The sequence below is a fragment of the Chanodichthys erythropterus genome, chromosome 20 (assembly GCF_024489055.1).
Source record: "Chanodichthys erythropterus isolate Z2021 chromosome 20, ASM2448905v1, whole genome shotgun sequence".
Taxonomy (NCBI): Eukaryota; Metazoa; Chordata; class Actinopteri; order Cypriniformes; family Xenocyprididae; genus Chanodichthys; species Chanodichthys erythropterus.
Window position 1 is genome coordinate 26,961,685 of NC_090240.1, and position 26,443 is coordinate 26,988,127.

Genomic DNA, 26,443 nt, shown 5'->3' on the forward strand with positions numbered 1-26,443 from the left:
GTTAGGGAATGATGAAGAACTTCAAAATACCTTTGTTGTTCTGCTATAAGGCAGCATATATTCAGGTCAGATTCAAAGAGGGTGAGGGATAGGGGAGGGTCTGGCAGCATCTGTTTGTATCTAATCAATACATGTAACCTAGATATCTCACCATGCGCTTAAAATATTTACATGACTATCAGTTTATCGCTTCATTTTAATATCACTGCCTACAATAAATCTATTTTGTGCTTAATGTTTTTATACATTCAAAGACTTATTTTACTATTCTGAACATAATCTACAATTACAATATCTCACTATTATTAGGACAAGCTTTGAATTGATGTTAAAAGTACAAATCATTAGAATAATAACAGTTGCCCTATGACTCAACAAATAGATTTGCAACCGTTTGAGAGCAATGAACTTACTTCATAAGGTTAATCCTACATTGACGTCATTCAGAGAAGTCAGTCATAATCAAGCAAAATCACAGATCCTAAAAGTTCCATTTAGACATCATACTGTAGCTGGTCAGTGTGCTCCCTGCGCTTATAATATAACAAAAGTCAGCTGTCTGCTTACCCCAGAGAAAACTGTGTGTGGTGATCCCGTGATCACAAGAAATCAATGAGTTCAGATGGAAAATGCAATATTTTCCTAACTCTAAATGAACAAACAAATAAATAAATGGAAAAATAAATAAAATTAGACTATGATGCATTTAATAATGGAATAATAAAAGATTTTTTTGCATATAAATTCCATTTAACATTTAAAGCCATTTAGGTGCATTTATGCTTGTATCACATTTATGGTGACTGCTTACAAATTTCTGAAAAAAAAAAATAATAATTTCACAAAATGAAATCCTCCAGATGTCTAAAGGCATCACTGCATGTGAGTAAAGTTATGAAAACCAATTCACATTTGTTCAGAGTTGAAATTCAAATGTGTGATTTTAACCAGGCATTTAAATTAGTTTTGCATTAAATATAGTGAAAAAAAAAAAAAAATTAAGGAATCTGAGGAGAATGATAATATATTTAAAAACAAAACAAAACAAAAAAACGTATACAATGCTTATATATTTTATGTATTTATTATAATTATATAAATATTATTATTTATATAGTAATAATATTTATTACTATGATTATATAAATAATTATTTATAAAATTTAAAAACATTTTTTACATACCGAGTACACCACCGTTCAAAGGTTTGGGTTCAGTCAGATTTATCTTTAAAGATACTTTTATTAAGAAAGGCCATTCATTTGACTTCTACATTGTCACAAAAAATGCATTTCAAATAAATGCTGTTCTTAGATTTTCCATTTATAAAAGAATCCTAAAAAAAGAATCACAGTTTGCAGAAAAATATTATGCAGCACAACCGTTTTCAACATTGATAATAATATGAAATATTTCTTGAGCAGCAAAACAGCATATTAGAATGATTTATGTAGTGTCATGTGACACTGACACTAATGATGCTGAAAATATACTAAAATATATAAAAATACAAAAAAAATATGTTTTTGTATTTTTGCTCTAATGTATGCAGACTTGAAGAGCGTAAGAGACTTATTTCAAAAACATAAAAATCCTACCAAGCCAAAACTTTTGAACGGTGTATATACACACATACATATTAATGCATTTCATAGAACTCTAATATGGAACGGAGATCCTGGAATATGCTCATCTCCCCACTTCACTGCTAATGTGTATTTTCCCCTTTCCTTTACGGCATAGTTGATCCTGTACTGATGTCCGCCCATGTGAATGATCGTCAACCGCTCGCAGGGGACAGTGGGGCCATGCATGCCGACAAAGAGAAGGTTTTGTCCTACAACACAAAATGCAGCTACACAGTTACACTCAGTTCTGAGAGAGACATTTCTTTTGCATTACTTAAGTAAAATTAATTACTTAATATTCTAGCAAATGTCAAGCTGCACTCACCAGCTTTACTGCAGTCCACATAAAAAGTGTTTTTGCGTCCTAGAATGCCCTTACTCAGGCCTGGGCCATGGCAGATGACTTTACTAGCGTTAGACAGGAAAACTGGCTCAGCACTGCTGTCAGATGATATGTTTATCTCCAACTCTGACTGAGAAGGTTCCTCGTAACGGTTACACATCTGATTATGATCTATGGGAGGAAAAGAACAAAGTACTATCAGACACTACATTCTCAGATATCTCCCATGCAAAATGGAAATTGTCTTCAAAAAATTGCTAATTCATACCAGAGCAACTTTGTCCTTGTGTGAGACTGTTATCTGTGGCGCCACTGACAGACACAAGGAATGGACTTTCGGAAATGTGCTCCTCATTAAACATGACTGAAACCTCATAGTCACCTGCAAGAGAACAAATTCTGTAAATATGTCTATAAATAGGTCCTTCCCTTCCTCAGAAAATAATTAATCAATATGCTGATGTTAATGGAGTAGTTTTACTGGTGTCATTATGAATATGCAGTACATTTACCATTCACACCAAAAATGATAACTATTAAAGTTAACTATATTAGCCTCCACACAAACACACGTCTGCTACTTTAAATGTTTGCAGGATAGATTTTGCTTGGCTTTTGTTCAGCTGGAAAATTCGTTCTGAAAGTGATTCCAACAATATCATTCCTCCTTATCATTATAGTTGTGGCGTGGATTTCCCTATTATCATAGAATTAGAATGATTATTAAAACTTTACCATTATTGTTATCATTATAGTTATCGTCCTTGATTTGAACGGGCCTTAATTCTTAATGTATTAAATGAAACGCTTAAATCTGCATTCCGTAACTTTTGGCGCTCTAGCGGTTAATAAACAGAACTGCATGCGTCTTGCGGAAGAACATCTTAGCCGGAACTACTTCTCTTTGTTTATGTCTATGACGAGTCACGCAGATACTGTGCTAGTCCGCAGCGGTGCCGACCCGAACTAGTCTAAAATAGTCCGAATATAGTGATTAAGGATAAGACAAACACGGTTTGGAAAATGGATTCGTTATGTACTCGCTCATAATATAATTTTTGTACATACATTTGAACACAAAGAAAGTTATGGACAGCAGCTTTAACTTACATTTCAAAGATGTAATATTAGATACTTTTTGTCATAGTATCACAAATTTATTTTAAATAATTTTAAATCATTCCAGATTCCTAATGACATCATTCTCTAAAAAGTCACATCATTTTAGGTGGAGGAAAAAATAGGTACCAAGTAATTTACAGTGTAAAAACAGTAGCAATGGACTTGATGAATGCTGTTATATTTTAGGGTATTAGCTAGTTCGCCTCAGTGTTAAACATTTCATTCTCTTCGATACAATTTAGAAGAATTGGTATGTATGATGTTATCAAAACAATAAAGATTGTCAAAAAAAAAATGATCACAATTGACAAGTTAACATCCTCATATGCTAACTTGTGTAAAGCAAGTTATACATAATTAAATTTTAAAGGGTTAGTTCACCCAAAAATGAAAATTCTGTCATTAAATACTCACCCTCACGTTGTTCCAAATCCGTAAGACCTTCATTCATCTTCAGAACACAAATAAATATATTTTTGATGAAATCCGATGGCTCAGTGAGGCCTGCATCGCCAGCAATAACACTCCCTTGCTACTAAAAACATATTTAAAACAGTTCATGTGACTACAGTGGTTCAACCTTAATATTATAAAAGCAACTAAAATACTTTTTGTATGCCAAAAATAACAAAATAGTGACTTTATTAAATAATATCCTAGTGATGGGCAATTTCAAAACACTGCTTCATGAAGCTTTGAAGCTTAGCGAATCATTGGTTTCAAATCAGTGTTTTGAAATCGCCCATCACTAGATATTGTGGAATAAAGTCACTATTTTGTTATTTTTGGTGCACAAAAAGTATTCTCGCCATTTTATCATATTAAAGTTGAACCACTTAATATGTTTTAAACATGTTTTTAGCTTTCTGGGCATTGAAAAAGGGAGTGTTATTGCTGGCAATGCAGGCCTCACTGAGATTTTTATCAAAAATATTTTAATTTGTGTTCTGAAGATGAACGAAGGTCTTACGGGTGTGGAACAGCATGAGGGCGAGTAATTAATGACAGAATTTTCATTTTTGGGTGAACTAACCCTTTTCAAGTACACTGGATATTTCTAACATATTTTCTATGCCCAGACAATGTCCATAATATCTTTTTTAAACATTACATAGGGTATACTGCATCAGTTACCCACCAGGCTCTTGTGCTGTGTAGGACACAATGCAAGAACCATCCAGCCGATCATCAAAGTGGAGCTCAATCTTTCCAGGTCCCTCAACTGAGACGGACAGAGTTCCTGCTCCAGCCTCACGGGACCAAATATTAAAGTCAGCTGCAAAATGAAATCAATACATACTTTTGATATGACTCACAACTGAATTAGCTGGCTGTCACAGTACATAACAAAACACCTTGTGCTAATAAAACAGAAATGGAGAAATATGCGTGGGATACCCGGAACATTTGCCAGAGCTGTCTGAAGGCCTTGTCCCCACACCTGGATCCTTTCACATCCTCCTTGTCCAAGTGGGCCGACAGTGTACTGGAGTGGGCAGCCAGGGATTGTCTGGCCTTGGTTCTTTATGGTTACATTATAAACTCCCATCTCTTTTGCTAGGAAGCTCACTGTATAAGTGTCACTGCCTGTAGCAACAATAACAGCCTCTCCTTGAGTGCCTGATGGCTCATAGATGTGTGCAGACAGAGTCTCAGCATCAGTGCCTGTGAAGAAAGGGAATGTGTTTGTTAACATTACTGCAACGTACTTGAGAAGTGAGATATAGTATCTGGATTAATGTGATGTGCTATTCATCTAACCCGGGATTTTAAAGAATAAGCTGCATTCACTCCCAATGCTGGCAATAGGAGCTGCTTTCTGTTTGTGCGTGATGTTCTCTCTCATAAATCCACGGTCTGTTATCACAGCTGTAAAAGGACTCCCTGGGGAAGAGGAATTTAATGGGTTATTATTCATTTAATGTACTTAGAAAGTAAAAAAGTCTTATTATCAATGTTGAACACAGTTGCGCTGCCTAATATTAAAATTTTGGGGTTAATTTTTTTGTTTAGGATTTTTTGATCAACAGAAGATTTAAAAAGCAGCATTTTTTTTTTTTTTGTAACAATGTAAATGTCTTTACTGTCACTTTTGATTAAAGTAATTCATCCTTGTTGAATGAAATTATTACTTTTTCATTGCGTTATATATAATTCATTATTATTATTATAATAAAGAGGCAGCTCTCTAAACCTGGAATGTGCTCATCTGAAAATTTAATGGAGATTTTGTAGGTCCCAGCCTTGATTGGGTGGTATGATATATTGCAGGTTCCATGCTCCATCTCTTCAGTGTAAACATCTACTTTACTGGGACCTTCAATTACAACCGTTAGCCCACCATATCCTGCAGGTTGCATGAAGTTTAGGAAATAATTTTAATAAAAAAGAGACCACATATAACATTTGCACCATCATAACATACAACCCAAATCTCAACATAAGCCATAAATCAATTAATTTGGATTATATATTATCATACCTGCATCCCAAGTGTCCACCACAAATTCAGACATGCAGAAGGTGTGCCCTGTATGTAAGCCTGGGCCGAAAGCCTTCACCTTGCTGGAATCTCCTATCTCTGCCTGACTGATGGAAAGAGAGATGGGACTGTTGCCCACATGCTCACCGTCCTTCATGATGCTGACCAGATGCTCACCAGCCTCTCTGGGGATGAATGATACACCTGCATAACAAACAAAGTGAAGTTTGACAGTGGCACCAACTAAGGGGTCAAAAGAAGTCATATTTTGTTGATCTTGGAACTACATTCCTGTCCAAAAATTTAGTCCTAACCCCATCCATGCCCTTAAACCTAACCCTACCCATAACTTATCCCATTTTTACCAACAGCAGCTGTGTGCATATTAATAGATGGCTCACCGAGATGGCTGTCAGGTTGTGTTTTCAGTAAGCAGGGTACATCATTGCCTGTGGGTGATATGATGCTGGCAGAGAGCTGGCTAATGTCTTCTTCAGTGATGTTGATGGTGAAGTCAACAGCACTGCCCAGTTTTACCTGTGACCTTCTTATATTTCCATCTGTATTGGGTTTATAAAAACCATGCTTGTATTAATTTGAGCACTATACCATTATGAATAGTGGTTTGAGGTTTGGAGGGGTTGCCATACCAGTAACTTTAGCATTGAAAGGGCTTCCTCGGATAGGCATGTCATTGTGTTGAACTTGGATCTCATAATCTCCAGGCTCAGTTGGGAGGTAGCTCACAGTACAAGTGCCATCTGCATTGTCCAAGCAGCGCACATCTGCCTCAGATGGACCCTCGATTGTGATGTCCAGATCATCTGAGCAAATAACATATAAATGACTTTAGGGTCCATAGAGTGCAACAGTTGGGTTCCTTAGTAAAAGCTCTTTTTCTCAATAGGGAAATTGACTTTTAAGAATAACTTATAAATCTTTAAAGACAGACCTACTGGGAGCTATGAGGCTGAAGCCGTCAGTCTGCATTATTTCAACTTATTTTTTAGAATAATCATGTTTAACAATGGAATTTGTGGTGGAAAACTACATTACCCATGCTGTGCTGTCATATTACTTCAACATTTATATACATCTGCACATTTTGCAAAAAAACCTAATTTACTGTTTCTATACATATAAAACCATTTATTTAATGTTTTTGATTATATTTCTCCATTTTTTAAATATGATTGTCTTTCGTAATACTTAATGGGACTGTGGTGCTTTCGCTCATTAAAGCCCAGTCTTGTACCTTTGTATTTTTGTCTGATTTTCAAATACTTTTTTTGCGTGTTTTTTGAATGTTGTGATTCACCGTGTAGGTTGGCTTGGAAAATGAATGGGAAAAATTCACTGGGAAATGGGAGAGATATTTCATTTTGAATTGATGGCAGCCATGTTTTTTTTTTTTTTTGCCCCGATGCCCCATTTCAGCACAATTTCTACTTGACTTTCCACCTCATGGTTCCTGTTTTTTTTTTTCTTTTCTTTTTTTCACACACAGTGAAAAGTCAACTAATTTTGGATGCACAAACAATATACAGTACAACCAGTGGCATAGCGCAAATCCGTGAACTCCCCCCTCAATAGAAATCGCAATAGCATTAAAGGTGGGGTATGTATTTTTTCATTGACACTGTTAGGAAGTTAGTCAGACCGACAGCAACAACAAACGTCTAACCAGTCAGCATTAGGGGATGTATGACGGTTGAGGAGAGAGAACGAGCAAGAAAGGGGTGGTTCCTAAATCACTATCGCATTACAGGGGAGGTGGGGGTTAAGTTGCGTTATGGTGGTGGGGGGGGGGTTCCACTCTGTAGAAATCATGATTGTGTTACAAGGGAGGTGAGGGGTCACACTCTTTAGAAAATCGAGATCGCGTTTGGCGGCGGGATGCGGGGTGTGATCATGATGTCCCTCTGAGGGTGTACATATGGGGTGGGGGTGGAATACACAGGTCCCCCTGGCAGTGCATGTCCGTCCGTTGAGTACAACTTCACAAAAATGTGTGCAGTCTGTTATTATGGAATCAGAAAACAAATGCTCACTCAAGGCTGAATCCTCCTGACAGATGGTGAATGTTGCCGTCTCATTTGCAATTCCATACACAAGGCCTCGTCCATAGGCCATCGTGCTGCGATTAGCAAGACTATTTGCATAATACTGCAGTGGAAGCACTGCAGGAAGAAGAAAGAATCTTATTTAATCCATAGATTTGTAATGTCAGCAGTGAAACATTTCTATATATGGTTTGATGAAGATCAAAAAGAAGAGGGACAAGTTAATGTTTTCCAGAGAGGATGTGTGAGGTCTAACCTGGTGGATCGTTTCCGGTCGATTTAATAAGTAGTTGGTGAAGACCTTCTTCTGAAGGATCAAACTTTATAATGATGGTACCGTCTTTGTTATCAGTCACGTCAGGCTGTGTTGTCTTTCTAGACGGTGTGATCACCTCACCTATGAAAGCCATTAAAATAATGATGTGAGGATGCAATCATTAAAATGAGCAATTGAATCCAGAGCAACAGCTCACCTGTAATTTCACCTTCACTTAAGTCTGATGGCAGGACTATATCACAGGATATAAACCCTGCCTGATTAATGGCACCGAGAGGAATTACATTTCTGCCCTCAGCCTGATGAGAAGTAATGAAGATATTAAAGACATTAAAGGTATGAAATGTCTCAAGGACTCGAGACATTATTAAATGGATTGAAATTAACCTTGAATAAATTTCACTAATTCATACCTTGTTTTGAAAACCTATGTGATCGTTTGAAGCCTGTGAGGATGATGGCTGGTGACTATAATTTGTGTCAGGGGTAAGGGATAAACAAAGCACAAATTAGTGAATAATGAATTAGGATACTGAGAGTGACTGATTAATGCATATGGTTTATATAAAGACTAGACTGTAATGGCCATTTTACCTTTGAAAATCCTCCTCACTGGGATTTCTGTCAGCTGAGGAGTGAGCGTCTTCAGCGGAGGGTGTGTGTGTTGCTCCATAGGTCCTGTTCTCATTATTTAACACTCCAACCAGATCTCTAGTGCCTAAGGAATCAATACCACAACAAACAAGGTTTCTTTTAAATTCTGGTCAATATTTGATGACTTCCAAACAGATAGATACTGATGATCATATATATATTCAGGGCCTCACCATCAGGTTTCGACATGTCAGTCTCTAGGGCCTCATTAGTGTTGCAGCAAGCTGTGAAAGTTTGAGGAATTTGAGCACAGACATCTTCCTTTAATTGTCTACTACAAACCTCAGTTGTATTTATCCCATGCTCATCATCACTAGCAGAGTGAGGCAAGACATGAAACCTCAATGGACTGAAAAACAAATAGAAATCAGACGTGACAAGTGTTATACTAAATAAATAAATAAAATAAGTAAGCAATAAGGTACGAGATGCTGTGCTGTATTGTATCTGTGTATGTACTGTATCGTGAATAAGTAACGGCCGTGACTTATTCACGATACAGTACTAGCCTAGAGTACCTTATTGCTTTTATAAAATGGTTACCACACAATACAAATATTAAAGCCAAAAAATATGCATCAGAGCAAGTTTAATGAAGTAAACTGTCACTAAAGCCTTCCTTCCGCCGGAAAATGGTCCCTAACCATGAACTGCAACAGAAGTTACATTACTATGCCATTAGATGGCGGCAAAGACTGTCTTTATGAGTGTGTCAGTCAGTAGTGAAAACTTTTTCAATGAAAAGACTGAATTGTTGTGAACACGGAACAACACGCAACTGACAAATGCTTTGACTAGCGCTGTCAGACACGGGAAAACCCCTTAACTGTTAAAAAGGCAAGATAGTACACCAGACATTTAAAGGTGCCCTAGAATTAAATATTGAATTTATATTGGCATAGTTGAATAACAAGAGTTCAGTACATGGAAATGACATACAGTGAATCTCAAACTCCATTGTTTCCTCCTTATATAAATCTCATTTGTTTAAAAGACCTCAGAAGAACAGACGAATCTCAACATAACACCGACTGTTACGTAACAGTCGGGGTGTACGCCCCCAATATTTGCATATGCCAGCCCATGTTCAAGGCATCACACAGGGGCAGGCAGTATTAACGTCTGGATCTGCACAGCTGAATCATCAGACTAGGTAAACAAGCAAGAACAATAGCGAAAAATGGCAGATGGACGATAATAACTGACATGATCCATGATAACATGATATTTTTAGTGATATTTGTGAATTGTCTTTCTAAATGTTTCGCTAGCATGTTGCTAATGTACTGTTAAATGTGGTTAAAGTTACCATCATTTCTTCTTACTGTATTCAAGGAGACAAGAGCCGCTTTCATTTTTAAACACTTGCAGTCTGTATAATGCATGAACACAACTTCATTCTTTATAAACCTCTCCAACAGCGTGTAATGTTAGCTTTAGCCACGCAGCATAGCCTCAAACTCATTCAGAATCAAATGTAATACATCCAAATAAATACTATACTTACATGATCCGATGTATGGAAGCAGCATGCATGACGAAACTCTTGTAAAGATCCATTTCGAGGGTTATATTAGCTGTGTAAACTGTGTTTATGCTGTTCAAGGCAAGCGCGAGCTCCGGGGGAGGGGGAGCACGAGAATTAAAGGGGCCGCAACCTATATATCGGTGCATATTTAATGATGCCCCAAAATAGGCAGTTAAAAAATGAATAAAAAAAAAATCTATGGGGTATTTTGAGCTGAAACTTCACAGACACATTCAGGGGACACCTTAGACTTATATTACATCTTTTAAAAAGAAGTTCTAGGGCACCTTTAAACAGATTTTATTATGAACATAGGACTGACCTGAAGGAAAGTGCTAAATCTGAATGCAGGTAATAAACTTGTTCACTCGATCTCTTTCTCACAATACTCTTCTACATAATACAGCAAGCTTCAATGAACAATATAAACTGAGAACATACAGTTTACATTGCTAAGAGTGGTTGCTATGGGTTTAGTAATACACAAAACCGCTGGGTGAAGCGGTCATAGACGTTTTTTATTGTGTATCAAGGACAGGAACTAACCATTTTATAAATTAATATAAATAATAATTAGTTTTGCATTATTATCATTAATAGTAAAAAAATTAACAATTTTAAAAAAAAATTTAAAACAATGAAAAGTTGTTAGTAGTAAAATTAAAATTAAAATTAACATTATTTCAATAATAATAAATATTATTATTAGTATTAATAAATTGTTACTACAATAATAGCATTTAAAAAAAGTTATTATTATTATTATACATTTTTCATACAATAAAAAACAACAACTACATTTTACTATTACTATTTTACTAAAAAAAAAAAAAAAAAAAAAAAAAAAAAAACATCTATTCTTACTTGCAGTATGAATCATCATCAGCATATTTGACCATCAAAGAGTGAAGACCATCTATGGCGGGAGAATATTTCACAGAGTAACTCCCATCTGGGTTTTCTTTGACCTCTGTCAGTTCAGCCTTTCCTGTAGGTATGAAGCTTTGTCAGTTACTCAGGATACAGCCATAGAAATCTGAAAACTTTTTCAAGAGAAGCTGGTCCTCACCGTTGGGGGTGATCACCAGCGCACACTCAGGCGGCTTCCCAGATTTACTACAGTTGATTCTGAACGACTGAGGAATTTGAGTACAAATCTTTGGTTCTGTATTTTCAACAGTTAAGTCTGCCTGGAACTCAGAGAGGCTATGAAACAAATAAAACACCAAATGTTTCTGGTAGTAGAAAGAATAAAGTGTTACAATTTATTGTACATGACAGTACGGCCTAAAACAGACCCATCAAATACACTTTCATACCTTCTTAAAGTCTCTTCACTGGTGTATTTGTCCATCACAGAATTTTCCATATTTGGTGCGCAAGTCATCTTACAAGTTCTGTCCCTGTTGCCCATCACATCTGTGGAGGGTTTGAATGAGCCTACATGTAAAAACCCCATGTGATTGATTACCCTAGCAATCACAGCCATGCAAATGTCAGCAATATATCAAACAAACCATTAGCTTTCACTATGGTGTCAGTCTCTGGTGCCACACTGTAGCCATTAGCAGATGTTTGAGGAGCCTTAGCATTGCTATGGACACTTCCCTCCTGACTAGAATGTTCCTCTTTATTCAAGACATCTTTATCCCTTCTACCAGAGTGAGAAGGTATGGCATGAAACCTGATAGGACTGAAAGATAGCGTGATATAAGTATCTCAGGACATGGTCTGCGTGTATTGGGTAACTTCACACTAAAATCTCAGTTATCTGCAGCTTTACCTTCTAAAGGAATCGTCATCATTGGTATATTTGACCATAATTGAGTGAGATCCCTCAACAGAGGGAGAGTATGCCACTAAGTATGTTCCATCTCCATTGTCTTTGGCACTTAATAGCATGATTTTGCCTGCAAAGTGCAACATTTAGTCAAATTTTACTGTTTAAAACTGTATGAAACCCAACAAAACAAACATCGTCTCAATTACATTCTCACCATCAGGTGTAACAACAGCTACAGTCTCTGGTGGCTGTCCCGTGCTACTACCATCAATTGTGAAGGTCTGAGGAGTGTTTACACACAGTTGTGACTCTAAATCTAATCCAAAAGCTGGAGTCCCTTTCCTTAAGCCTTGACCTCCATGATGCTTATAATCAGAATCAGGTATAGGCAGCACTCGAAACTTGAAAGGACTGTAAAGTAACAACATGCATCATATTATTGTGCTTGATCGTAATCCACCAAAGGCAAATTTGTCATGTCAGTTGAAGGTGGATCTGCTGAGTCCCATCACTATGCATTTACTCAATAATTCATACCTATGAATGCAATGCTCATACCTGCAAAATGAAGCATCTTCAGTATATTTGAGCATCAAAGAATGAAGACCTTCCATTGAAGGGGTGTAGTTTACGGTGCATGTCCAATCGCCATTATCTCTGACCTCACATATCTCAGTCAAGCCTATTTAATGATGATTAAGATATGCAACATTAACAATTTTTACTGGTATATGACATTAGTAGTTGTAATCCAATATAATACATAGAGTAATACCATCTGGTGTCATTATGGCAACAAACTCTGGAACTTTTTTTGTGGAGGTGGAGTCGACAGTAAATGTTTGAGGATGCTGGGCACACATTCCTGATGTCAGACCTGGACCTGCTACATTAACCTGAGCTGTATCATCTATCTGCAACACTTGAAACGTGAACTGTCTGTAAAAAATAAATAAATATACTATATTTAAATAATTATAATAATATAAACTACATTCTCAACTATTTAAAAATAACATTTAATTGATAAAAATAAAATTACAATTTTTATTAATATATTTTCCTACATTTTGGGTAGTCTTACAACACTGATGCTCTTTACATAAAAATAAAAAGACTTTTGACTTGGAATTTTTCTTATTTATATGAAATTGAACATATCTGCTAAGTCTGCTAAGCAAATAAATGTAACATTTCTCACCTATTAAAAGTCTCCTCACTAGAGAATTTCACTGCTAATAAATGGCAGCCATCCATGGTGGGCAAATAGACAACACTATAAGTGCCATCTCCACTTTTTTTCAGCTCCAGGAGCTCCATGGAGCCTACAGTGCAAACATTCAAAGCATCTCAGAGATTTTTCCTATGATTGCAAATATAAGTGTTAGAATCTTTTTACTTTGTGCTCACCATCAGGTCTCACCACAGCAACAGTTTTAGGTGCTTCTCCATTGCTACTGCAGCCAATCGTAAAAGTTTGGGAAGTTCTACCGCAGATTCGACCTTTAAAACCTGGAAAAATAATCTCTGCCATATTCTCACCATGAGCTAAGGGAAGCTCTCTATCACAGTCCCAATTAGGAAGAGGGATGGGACTAAGATTTAGAAAGAAAAAAAAAGTAAAGAATGCAGTTACAATCAGCTTTTTGAATATATTCTGCTTCCAAGTTATCCAGATCATTTACTTTACTTTGCTTTAAAAGATTGTCTAACCTGCTGCTTCCATAAGGACTATCTATGAGAGACTCTCTGTCTTCCATTGATGGAGCTTGACTCGCTGTGTAAATCCCATCTCCATTGTATTTGATCTCTGTCATTTCAGTACAGCCAATTAAAATAATGTGCAGACATGTCTTGGACATAAAAAGCAAAAAATAAAAACTGACCTACCATGAGGAGTAACAGTATTTGTAGATAAACAAATCCCTGTGTGCATGCAGAGTCCAGAATCTGCAGTATTTGAAACATCCTCTACTGATGCAATAAATGGACTTCCTGTTGAATGCAGACAGCAAATGAATAATAATAATAATATAAGATAATAATAAAAAAATATTTAAAAAAAACAATAGTCAATAACAATTGTTTCACATAATTTAAAGCTTACCTGGAATGTTTTTGTCTCCACAGGTAATGGTGATCTTATATTCACCAGGAACTGAAGGAGTATATTCCACATTATACAAGCCTTCACCGTTGTCTTTGCATGTCACCTGACACTCAGACGCACCCTCCACTGTTATGCCCAGATCATCAACTGAAGATCTGCTGAGAAAATAAACTATATGTAAATAAAAGCCTAAATTAAATATGTTCATCATATAAAGCAATCAAGTCTCTATTTGGACTAAACCGAATTAGTTTTACAATCTCTTTATGAACGTTTTGAAGCGTCAAAGTGGTAGTCATATAGCTGTCTATGGAGGAAGAGAAAGCTTTCAGATTTCATCAACAAGATCTTCATTTGTGTTCCGAAGATGATGAAAAGTCTTACAGGTTTGGAACAACATGAGGGTGAGTAAATGATGACAGAATTTTTGGGTGAACTAACCCTTTAACTACTACCTTACCTGGCGTTTACACTAAACACATTAGGATGTCCAGCGAGGCCCTTTTGGAGCCCTAAACCATCTGCAACAACTTGGCATGTGTCAGTTTCCCTTTCACCAACCACAATACCTCCTGAAAAAGCGGAATGGATGAATAGACAAACTCATAACAAACAAAATATGCAATCCAAATGCAAACTAATCATTATATGACAAACATTAGGATTCTTTTCACCTTGCCTGCTCACTTTTACATGGCTTTTGTATACCTTTGGATCCACAACAACTTTAGCAGGGAAATTGGGCACCACTTTTCCTCCATATTTCAGAAGCAGTGTATATACGCCTCCAGTTAGAGGCACATAAACTGCTGTGTAGGTGCCATCTTCATTCTCCTTCACAACGGTTGGGACAATGACTCCTGAGTCAGAGACAGCCTGCACAGACAGATCTCCAGATCCTGCCATTGCACAGTCTATATTTACAATGCAAGGTTCCCCGACTTTCCCCTGTAGCAGGCCAGGGCCTGTTACCAAAATTTTAGATGGGTCAATCGGCTTCTGTATAACAGCCTCAAATGGAGAGCCAGTTATGTGAGAGTTGTCAAAAAGGACATTTATTTTGTACATTCCATGCTCTGTGGGGAGGTAAAACACTGTACAAGTGCCATCTTGATTGTCCAGACATTTTAGTGTAACTTTACAGGGTCCTTCCACCCTTATGGCAAGTCGTCCACTGCCTGCTCTGCTTGTGTCAATGATAAACTCTGCTTGTTCTCCAAGAACACCTTCTTTTAGGCCTGGACCATGAGCCCTTACCTGAAGAAACAAACAAAATCTGACTGTACTGTTCTTTCAAGTCAGTTCACAGAATTTGTACGACTCTATACCTTTGTGGCATCGCTTGGGACGTTTGACGGGCTGATTATTTTCATAATAAGTTCTCCATGACCACCAGGCCATACATTGTCTGGAAAGTCTTCATCAAGGTCCATCTCTTCATCTTCACACAATCAGATAACAAACTCAGAAATGTCTGTTTTCACAATTAAAGGTGCTATGATAATTTTTGATGTTTTAATAACATTAGTTTTAAAGGTGCTAAAGAGGATGTTTTGTTTTATACATTTTTGTAATATTACTTGAAACTGTCTTTACTAACTGATAAAAGACTATTTATTAGGTGCACTGAAAGGAATAATATTAATATACATCATCTGTGCACGAGGTAGGGCCTTAAAAACATCAGCCAATCGTTTACACGATCATCGCGTAAATGATTGGCCCTCTGGCTTGTCAATCACTGCCATGACGTTCCTTGTGAGAGACGTGCGCTCCAGTAACTTTCCACACTCCACAGGCGCCACATGCAATGTTTTTGTCAGGAGACAGGAGTAACAACTGCAGTTACCTGCGTTGAGTCCGACATAATGAATCCACTAACACGACACAGCGAATGCCGGTGGTAAACACTCGTGTTCCAATACTCGTGCACGAGTTTTGGGAGGCGTTCCCTTGAAATTCATGCATGCGCTCATTTCAAAAACTTAGTCTTTGGTTTCTCAGTCGACGAAAAGATCCTTTTTAGCACCTTTAACTGAAACGTTTCACCCCAAAACAAAAATTCTGGCATTATTTACTCACCCTCGTGTCATTCCAAACAGAAAAACCACATTAATTTTTCCACATGTGATCACATGGATTTCACATGGGAGCTGTTCCAAAACCACATGTGCACATGTGCATGTGTTTCACATGTGGAAAACATCAGTAATTCATGTGGTTTTTCTGTATATTGAACTGTAAGTAATCTTTCAAATCAAATATGGCACTTACTGTATAATGCAGTTAAGCCTAACAAACAGCTTTGATTGCTCACACTTATGAATTGTATAAATGCATGTTTTAACCCAACTGGTAAATAAGAATTAAGTAAACGGATCAATGTTTATATGTAAATAAAAGCTTAAAATTAAATCTGATCATCATATATCATACATGATCATGTCTCTTCCGAAAATTTGGACTAAACCACTCAATTCATATGGATTAGTTTTATGATCTCTTTATGAACTTTTTGAAGCATCAAAGTGGTAGTCACATAGCTGTCAATGGAGGAACAGAAAGCTCTAAGGTTTCATAAAAAATAAATAAATAAAAATTCTTCATTTGTGTTCCGAAGATGAACGAAAGTCTTACAGGTTTCAAACTACATGAGGGTGACTAAATGATGACAGAATTTTTGGGTGAACTAACCATTTTAAATATATCAATGTATCAATTATAGTTATTTTAACTACATTTTTAAACATTATTAAAATATATATATATATATATATATATATATATATATATATTTTTTATTTTTTTTATATAACCTAGGCGTGGTTTCACAAACAGGGCTTAGATTAAGCCAGGATTATGCCTTAGTTCAATTATGACATTTAAGTACCTTTTAGAAATCTACATTACTGGTGTGCAGCTTGAAACAAAACAATGGCACTGACATATTTTAAGATATGTCAGTACAAGTTGCTTTCAGTTAAAACAGCTCAAACATGCATTTTAGTCTGGGACTAAGCTTAAGCCTTGTCTGTGAACCGGGGGCTAGTTATTCACACACTAAACTGTATGAAAAAGTACATTTTCTTATTGCATTCCACTGAAAAAATGCCACCATACATGTCTGGAATAACATGATGATGAGCAAATGATTTTTGGAAGAACTGTTCCTTAGACTTACCAGAGTAATACATTTCTGATCCATCTGGTTTAAACCAGACTGGGCTACACAGTGTCATCTTAATCCTGCAGGGCGTCACCTGAAACAGTAATGACGCAGTGATCATACAAAATCTTACAGTGTCACAATCATAGGCTTCCAAAGCACTGAAGATTATATTTTGATGCTTGTAGGCTCATTTCTTAATGTACGTTTTTTCACATGCAATTTCAAGAAGCAGAGTTTCATTTCCCCATGACAGAGGGAATGCCAGTACAAATAGACTAATAAACATGCTATTACATTCCTGTGAGCTCTTGCTGCGCTAAGCAGCTGTACATCATCTCTAGACAGGTTTAAAGCCATTGTGAGATGAAATGGAATTGCAATAACACAACAGATGCTGGAACATTAATGCAACATGATGGAAAACAAATTGGGGAAAATGAGTTCTCCACCTTCATCAGACCATGTAAATGAAATGAATTAGAATTAGCATTAGTTGTTGTTGTACATCATGTTCTCTCGTATTGCTTAACCCGTACGCATTGTATTCTAAAGATCATATTTACTGCTGTTTATAAAGATCAATAGATGCACTCACAATGAAAGGACTGCCAGGAACCATGACTCCTCCCCAAGCCACAGTAATGGTATGTTTGGAGAGAGATGAAGGGATGTAGGAGCAGACAAAGACACCAGATTGTTCAGAGGCAACACTAACATTTACACATTCTCCATCTGCTCTCTGTGAAAAAGTCAAACCACTCTGAAAATTAAAAGTGCTTTTTCATTGGAATAAAAATGTATAAATATTTCACTGTATTAGTACCTGAGCACAAACTTTAAGTTCTCCTTCACCAGCTTGCTTGGTATCTACAGTGAACTGGGTTTGGAGGTTCACTATGCACCCAGTTTGGGAAACACCTGGTCCTTCTACTTTCACCTGAAACCCAACATGCATAAATTATGAAATAATTTCACATTTAATAAAAATATGTCATTCATACAAAATGGATCTCTCTGAAAAGAGAAAGGGCTCTCACACTGGACACATGTCTGCATAAACATATTATTAGGAGAGAGGAGTTTACCTTTTCAGGGTGGAAGTCTTTTCTTTTAAGTCTGATGGAAGCCATAAAGGGACTGTCCTGGATTTCTTCATCATCACACATTACGTGTACAGCATACTCACCGGCCTCAGTCGGCCAGAACCGCACAATGCAGGAGCCATCATTGTGGTCATCACATGTGATCTTTGCCTGAGATGGACCTTCAATGGCAAATCCTTGGAAAGATAATAGGTGGAAAGTGATATAACTATATAAAAAAAAAACATAATAGCAATATAATATGTATATAGTATGTATGTATATTAAAGGGTTAGTTCACTTCTAAATGAAAATTTCCTGATAATTTACTCACCCCCATGCCATTCAAGATGTTCATGTCTTTCTTTCTTCAGTCGAAAAGAAATTAAGGGTTTTTGAGGAAAACATTCCAGGATTTTTCTCCATATAGTGGACTTCAGTGGGGTTCACCAGGTGGAAAATCCAAATTGCAGTTTCAATGCAGCTTCAAAGAGCTCTATGCGATCCCAGACGAGAAATAAGGGTCTTATCTAGTGAAACAGTCAGGCATTTTCTTAAAAAAAATAAAAATAAAAATGTGTATACTTTTTAACCACAAATGCTCATCTTGCACTGCTGTGCGATCTGCCATGCATGATGTAATCATGTTACAAAGGTCATGCGTGACATAGGTGGAAGTACCGATCCAGTGACTACAAAGCGAACATGAAAAGATTAAGTAAAACAATGATATCGGACGATTTTGAAGTTGGAGGAGAAAAAAAAAAGGTTTTCGCCATACTTCCGCCTACGTCACGCATGACCTTTCAATGTAATGCGTGGCACACCGCAGAGCAGTGCAAGACAAGCATTTATGGTTAAAAAGTATATAAATTTTAATTGGATCGTTTAGAGCCCTTTGAAGCTGCACTGAAACTGCAATTTGGACCTTCCACCCGGTGAACCCCACTGAAGTCCACTATATGGAGAAGAATCCTGGAATGTATTCCTCAAAAACCTTAATCTATTTTCAACTGAAGAGAGAAAGACATGAACATCTTGGATGACATGGGGGTGAGTAAATTATCAGGAAATTTTTCTTCGGAAGTGAACTAATCCTTTAGTATGTAAAAGGTGTATAGTATATTTAAATTGCTTAGATATACCAATTTTTAGTAATACATTATCTGTGAAAATTGACATAATTATAACAAAATAAAATATAATATAATATATAGTTGTAACATAACATAAAAATTGCTTAGCTATACCATTTTATTAGTACGTAATACATTATCTACATAAACATCCACTCACCCAGCATGCCAGAGTCCACACCAAGAGATTCAACCAAGAAATCTGCTGACAAGCCCACAGTCCCTCCCTCCAATCCTGGTCCCCATGCTCGGATCTTCTGTGGACCAGCTTCTGAACCAACATGGACTTTATATGGGCTGTAATAGAAAAGAACATATCATTGAAATTGAATGGTAATGTTTCTCTTTGTTGAACTTGTGTAAATGAGAGCTAACCTCTTGGCAATGTGCTGACCGGTCCAGGTGATGTCCACTGTGTGATCTCCTTTAGCAGTGGGTGTATATTCGAAGGAATAAACACCTTCAAGTGCATCCTTCTGTCTGACCGACACTGCTTTGCCACCTGACAGAAAGGATGACATTTCATTTAGACCACAAAGGGGTTACATAATTATTTGTATATGTTTAGATAGATTATGGGGAGATTATGGACTCACTAGGGTCTCTAATAAGGACCTCCAGATTTCCAGGCCCAGCTTTGCAGGTGTCCACTTTAAATTCGGCCAGCTGACCTACTCTCATGCCTTTTGACTGCAATCCCCGACCTGTGGCACAACAGGCTTTGGGTTTTGGCACTGAAATAAAAAATAATAATAGCTGACAACATGTCATTGCACTTAAAGGTGTTGACCGTAGGTATGAAGACACAGGTGCTGCTTAAATTGAAACCAACAACAGCACAACTGCAAGTGTTATATTGCTTTTATACAACATTTCAATATTAAGTAACTTACATTTTAGACATAGTATTTCTAATATTCATTTGCTCCACCTACGAAAACAGTTCCAATAAAGCCAAATCAGAATTTAAGCCCATTTACACCAAGAACAATAACTATATTAGCATCTACACCAGTGGAAGATACCAGATCTGCACCAAGGGCATTTCCTCCGAGGAGGCAAGGAATGCAATGCTTCCTCAAAATTGGATGAGAAAATAATCCATATTAGAATAATAAAACGATGCAAAAAAATTAGAATCAATAATTTTCCCAAAGTAACATTGTCCAAAAGTGACACCTGCAGTGTACCTCTGCTGATCCCATCGACTTAAAAAAGACACCCTAAAGCGTGCGGTGAGTTTAGTGGGGGGTTATTGAGAATGAATGGGGGGGAAGTCACGTGAGAGGAGGCAATGCCTCCATTGTGCTATGATTGGATATGATTGGTTCGTGTGATAAATCCTGCCTCTTGCTTTTGTGCGCGTTCAGAGTTCGCTAATCAATATGAATGAACAAAATGATGCATTTAATAATGGGAAGAATAATTAAAAAGCAAGTAAATGTCATGATCACCAGATGGAGTGCCCTAGTTAGCCACCAGAGGGCCCTCCAACATGGACTACTTCTCACCGTCACTTTTTTGAACTTCATTTCCCATAACCCACTTTCCGGACTCATTATCCCTTCATTGCACCAGCTGTTTTGAGTTTTGTCATTAGTGTTCTGTCTATTTATACTCAGTTGTTTCTGCCTTTGTTTGTGGTTTGTTGTATTGTGTTACGTGCACTTTGTATCTCTGGTTTTCTGTTTTTGGTATACGACTTTGGATTATCACATTAAAAGCTGCGCTTGGATCTTACCATCTTGTCTTTGTGCATTACGTGACGATAAACAACTCAGCCATTCAGATAATATCGCTTTATGTCATGTCAAAATCAAACTTGAAATGGACTGAAAACGTGATTGTAGGGATTTTTTTCAGTGAGCAATCAGCTTGGTGAAATGAAAAGGTAACCTCTTCATCTGTGATCAATGTTTACCGAGCCTGATGAAAATAAGTTGACTATTAAACATTAAAAAACAAAATTAAGGACTTTATCTCCTCATTTCAGAACACCACCACGCACCACTGATCTGCACTGCACTTGTTTGAGTTCTTTAAAGTCGGGTGGATTATTATTGGCAGTTCATCAACTGAAAAAAAAAAAAATTCTAAAAAGTGGATTCCAACAGTATTGTATCCCTGTGTTTTTATTGTTACAGCTGTGGTGTGGACTTCCTGAATTCTCGGAGAGTTATCAAAATGTTTTAGTTATAGTTTACATCAACATTGGGGCTTTACTACTGAGCAACAAAAGGAGTGGCATTTCATTCTTGAATAAGTCTTTTCGAACAAATCATTTAAATGACTGATTTAATGATTCACTCATAAGGACTGGCATATCAGTGCAACCCTACAGAAAATCTTCTAGTCAACAAAAGGTTTACTAAAAATTCTCATTAAATTATCATCACGATGCATCCTTTATCTCTTGTCCTTGTTTTAGTTGACGACACTAAAAAGCTAAACAGCAGGGGGTTTATAATGGGCCAAACCTTTCTTTGGCTTGAGTGGGGCTCCAGGTTTCAGTCTGGCTTTGGGGAAAAGTGAGAGGTATGTCATCACTGACTGCTCATCCACAGCTGGATCAAGAATCTCCTCTGGGGCTATGAGCTTAATAAATGTAATAAAACAAAATAATGATTACAAATTCACAAAATAGGACGACAGAATCACTGAGGATGTTATCAAAATGTACACCAAGCGAATATATTATTCTGGTTGAACTCACCTGTGGAATTCCAAGCCAGTCATCTGCTTGCTGCATGGCTTCTTTAGTGTTGCTCACCCGATGCACTGTATCCCAGCTCTCCCAGTCAGGACACAAGCCTGCGTAAGCACAAATAATAATTTCGCAAGATGAAAACCTCTGCCAAAAAAAAAAACACTTTTTCCCAATCAAAACATGGAAAAAAAAAACATGTTAATGGGGAGTTAAAGAAAAACTTGGTTTACCTGGTGCCAGTCCATCCACTAATGCACCAAGGGCCTTGCCATCCTGCCAGTCATGGCTGAAGTTAGTGATTGGCAGTTCAGGGACTTTGTTTTGGATCCATCCCAGAAGCCTCATCTCTGGAGTCAGTTTGGAGACAGAATCGTTTGCCTCATCCTCCCACACCGGGGTGGAGATGGAGTAATGCTGTATCAAGGTCCAAATTAGACCCAGGATCAGCTTCAAATTCCCATCCACTATGGCCTTACTGTCTGTATGGAGACATTGAAGGTGTGTGTCTGTTTGTTCCTTCAAGATGGAGACCTTCTCTTGGTAACATAAGTTTTAAGTAATTTATAAACCATTAGTTTATTTTTTTTCATTATTTAGATTTAGCTTTTATATTTAACTTTAGTTAAAGTTTTAGTCATTTTTATTAGTTTCAAAAAAAAAAACTTTAGCTTTAAAAGGATTAGTTCACTTTCAAATGAAAATTACCTTAAAGGGTTCAGTATTTCAAAACACTGCTTCAGGAAGCATCGGAGCACAAATGAATCAGTGTATCGAATCATGATTCAGATCGCGTGTCAAACTGCCAACGGCTGAAATCATGTGACTTTGGTGCTCCGAACAGCAGATTCGATACACTGATTCATCTGTGCTCCGATGCTTCCTGAAGCAGTGTTTTGAAATTCGGCCATCACTAAATAAGTCGTTATTTTGTTATGTTTGGCGCTCCAAAAATATTCTCGTCGCTTTATAATATTAATATTGAACCACTGTACTCACATGAACTGATTTAAATATGTTTTTAGTACCTTTATGGATCTCGAGAGAGGAAATGACATGGTTTCCTATGGAGGCCTCACGGAGCCATCAGATTTTAACTAAAATATCTTAATTTGTGTTCCGAAGATAAACGAAGGTCTTACGGATGTGGAATGGCATGAGGGTGAGTAATAAATGACAGAATTTTCATTTTTGGGTGAACAAACCCTTTAAGCTTTACTCACCCTCAAGCCATCCTAGGTGTATATGACTTTCTTCTTTTTGATGAACACAATTGGAGATATTTTAATAAATATCCTGACACATTCTTTTATATTATCCTGACGCATCGGGCGAAACGATGCATTTGTGTAAAAAAAAAAAAAAAAAAAATGCCTTGCTTCACTTCAAATGAGTACATGATTGTGGCGACCAGGATGGGCGAGAGCCGTGAGGGAACGGCGCGAGGTCGGTGGCACGAGAGTCTCTCACGGAGGAGCTCCGGGAGCATAAAAGGAGGAGCGACGACCGTGAAGGACGAGAGAGGACCAGGCCTGGACTTTATTTTATGTTTTATCATGTTTGTGTGGGAATTACTTTCGTTTTGTATTTGTTTATTTTGAAGTAAAGTTTTGTTGAATGTTCGCCGGTTCCCGCCTCATTCTTCCCATATTTACGAACCGTGTTAAAATGATGTTAACCGATATGGTTTAATAACCTCGGCTTGTCAGCCAGAAGCATTGTTAATAGCATAAAGACAATTATACTCAATATTTAGTGTAATTATTATAATTAGAAGTGAATTATGGTTTGTTCATTCTAATACTACATGCTTTTAATTTAAGGGAAGTATAAACTCTGATTATTTCACCTTAGCCCCGTTTATCTGCACAATAAGCACTTTTGTTTTTTACTCATATATATATATATATATATATATATATATATATATATATATATATATATATATATATATATATATATATATATATATATATATATATATATATACCAAATTAAATAATTTGGCACAGTCCCTATGGTGTTTCCGTTTATATAAAACAAACCTGATCATAAGTCTTTTATAGCATTCATTCTCTCCAACTCATCTTTATTCTTATTTAACTGGTCTTGTACATATTTTCATACCTCACATTAAAACAGCAGATAGCTTTATTATGAACTCTTAATATTCAGAAACAAGATTTTTAAAAAGTTTTAAAATATCTCAAGAAAACAAATGCTGTAAATCTTTGCAAACACCTTCTTCTGAAAGAGTTCAGGCAGGTTGTAACTTACCTATAGAAACCAACTTAACCTTTTCATGATCCAAAAACTCCAGAGCCACCGAAACATTGTCTAGCTTGAGCTGTCTGAAGGTGGGTCTGGTGTGGTACTTTCTAAACATCCTCTTATGGCTCAGGACCTCCAGCAGCGAGATAAGGACAAGGCCATCGCTCAGATCAAACTTAAGATCGCTGATCTGCAGCTCCACAGACCTCAGGTGTTCATTGCACCAGCGTGTGAAGGTGTTCTTCTGTATCTTTTTCCATGGGGCATCATCTGCCAGGTTGATTGCAGCTGCAGTAACACTATCTTTAAAGTCACCCATCGCTCTCTCTGATCAGTGTGGAGTTCGAAAGCTTTTATACCAAACTAAGAAGAAGCATGAAGCGTTCATGTAGCTTTGCTGGTGGTGGGAGTGCCTTACAACCCCCAATTCTGGCCCATAATTATGATTAGACAGCGCCTCAGAGAGCTGTTTTTACTCTGACATTAACCGTGTCATCATGCCGCAGCCCCACATTGTGCAAAGGAATAATAAAAACAGATTCTAGTTACATCAGTGCTTGAAGAATGTATTTACTCTGAAGACAGAGGTCAGAAACAGGATCCTCAGGCCTGGGGAATTCAGCTAATTCCCACCTGAAGCCAGATGAACATCTGACATCACTGTTGCCGATAACCTTATCGCTGGTGACGTTACACTTCATTTACTCCAGAATAAACTGAGCGTATTATTGCCAGAGCTCTTTTGATCGGGGCACGTCCTCATATTTCCCATGCGGTACCAAGGAGGGATGACTCATTGGGGCGGACTGCATTACACCATGGAAGCGTGTGCCTTTGGCTGCAGGTTTATTACATTCTTGGTTATGAGGCCATTATTTAGTGGGAGTGTGCTTATGTGCCCAGAATGTTTGGGGGTTTTTTTCCCAAAAAATCTAAACATTTTACAATAAGGTTTTTAGTGCTTGGTATCCATTTCACAATTTGATTCGATTCTGATTCACAAGCTTTTAATTTGATTCATTTCAATTATAAAATGTCCACTTTGTTTACATATTCTTACACATTGAAAGAAATATAAGGCAGTGATTCATTAAAAGAACTAGCTCATGAGAGTTATTTCTTTCCGGAATCTGACTACACTGGTTGCGGGGTTTGTTTTTGATTTACTAAAAAAAAAAAAAAAAAACCAGACTCAGAGTCATTTGTCTCAAGAATTGGACCAGCATTGGTCGTACTGTGTGTTTTTATTCACTAAAAAGAACTGGCACATAAGAGACATTTGTCTCAAGAATCAGACTACACAAAAAAAATGCTGGGTTAAAAACAACCCAAGTTGGGTTGAAAATGGACAAACCCAGCGGTTGGGTTAAAAGTTTGCCCAAAATGCTGGGCAGTTTATTTAACCCAACTATCGTTTAAAATTACTAGATGGCTGGATTAAAATGAACCCCAAACAGGTTGGAAATTAAAAATCAGACACAAAATTACTAAAGGGAACAATAATAATCAAAAGGTTAAAATTTATTAATAAGCAATTTAATAAATGTTAATTGTTTACTTATTATTCATGAAACATTAATAAATTAATTAATTAAACATTAACATCACATTTGTAGTTCAATTTAAGCAATCAATACAGTGATTTCTAGTTGAGTTAAATAAAACTACCCAGCAGGTTGGGCAAACATTTAACCAAACCGCTGGGTTTTGGCCATTTTCAACCCAACTTGGGTTGTTTTTAACCCAGCATTTTTTTAGAATGTAGAATTGGTTGTGTTGTATGTTTTTAATTCATTAAAAAAAACTGGCATAGGATATGTTTGTTTGTGAATTAGACTACAACAGTCAAATTTTATATTGCAAGGTCAACTGAATAAAAAATGTTCTGCTATAAAAAGACCATGTACCTTGAAATAAAAACAACAAATATTGGTCTTATTATTGCATTACATTCAATACAGGCTGCAAACTCATTCATAAAATATGATTTCTTTTTCTGTGCTGTTAATATACTATGAACAACAAACATATTACATTAACCTATATGAATACTGTATATGCTGTAAAAAATTTTTATTTCTAGTTAATGGT

The 26,443-nt window shown here is 36.8% G+C and overlaps 1 protein-coding gene across 4 annotated transcripts; it reads right to left on the reverse strand.

Annotated features, from left to right (window-relative positions):
- Positions 1–1,639: 1,639 nt before the first annotated feature.
- flnb (filamin B, beta (actin binding protein 278)) lies at positions 1,640–24,770 on the reverse strand. 4 transcript variants are annotated; one of them, XM_067372355.1, is made up of 43 exons: positions 24,359–24,770; positions 22,315–22,563; positions 22,091–22,188; positions 21,855–21,972; positions 19,974–20,111; positions 19,753–19,879; positions 19,538–19,674; positions 18,245–18,438; positions 17,983–18,096; positions 17,755–17,898; positions 17,172–17,250; positions 15,319–15,431; positions 14,665–15,247; positions 14,451–14,562; positions 13,988–14,145; positions 13,771–13,875; positions 13,594–13,690; positions 13,291–13,475; positions 13,082–13,205; positions 12,656–12,819; positions 12,439–12,562; positions 12,095–12,291; positions 11,881–12,007; positions 11,615–11,790; positions 11,417–11,537; positions 11,167–11,303; positions 10,962–11,085; positions 8,743–8,918; positions 8,510–8,633; positions 8,329–8,383; positions 8,112–8,214; positions 7,895–8,035; positions 7,627–7,755; positions 6,226–6,399; positions 5,977–6,135; positions 5,576–5,779; positions 5,288–5,440; positions 4,855–4,977; positions 4,492–4,758; positions 4,232–4,369; positions 2,240–2,353; positions 1,954–2,142; positions 1,640–1,837 (listed from the first exon to the last, which is right to left on the reverse strand). In XM_067372355.1, the coding sequence occupies exons 1-43, from the start codon at positions 24,669–24,671 to the stop codon at positions 1,650–1,652; spliced, it is 6,795 nt and encodes a 2,264-aa protein (XP_067228456.1). In that variant the 5' UTR covers positions 24,672–24,770; the 3' UTR covers positions 1,640–1,649. The 4 variants fall into 4 exon arrangements, with proteins under 4 accessions (XP_067228456.1, XP_067228457.1, XP_067228458.1 ...); XM_067372356.1 differs by having other exon boundaries at positions 13,594–13,672; positions 13,988–14,148; XM_067372357.1 differs by having other exon boundaries at positions 11,417–11,516; positions 13,988–14,148.
- Positions 24,771–26,443: the final 1,673 nt, after the last annotated feature.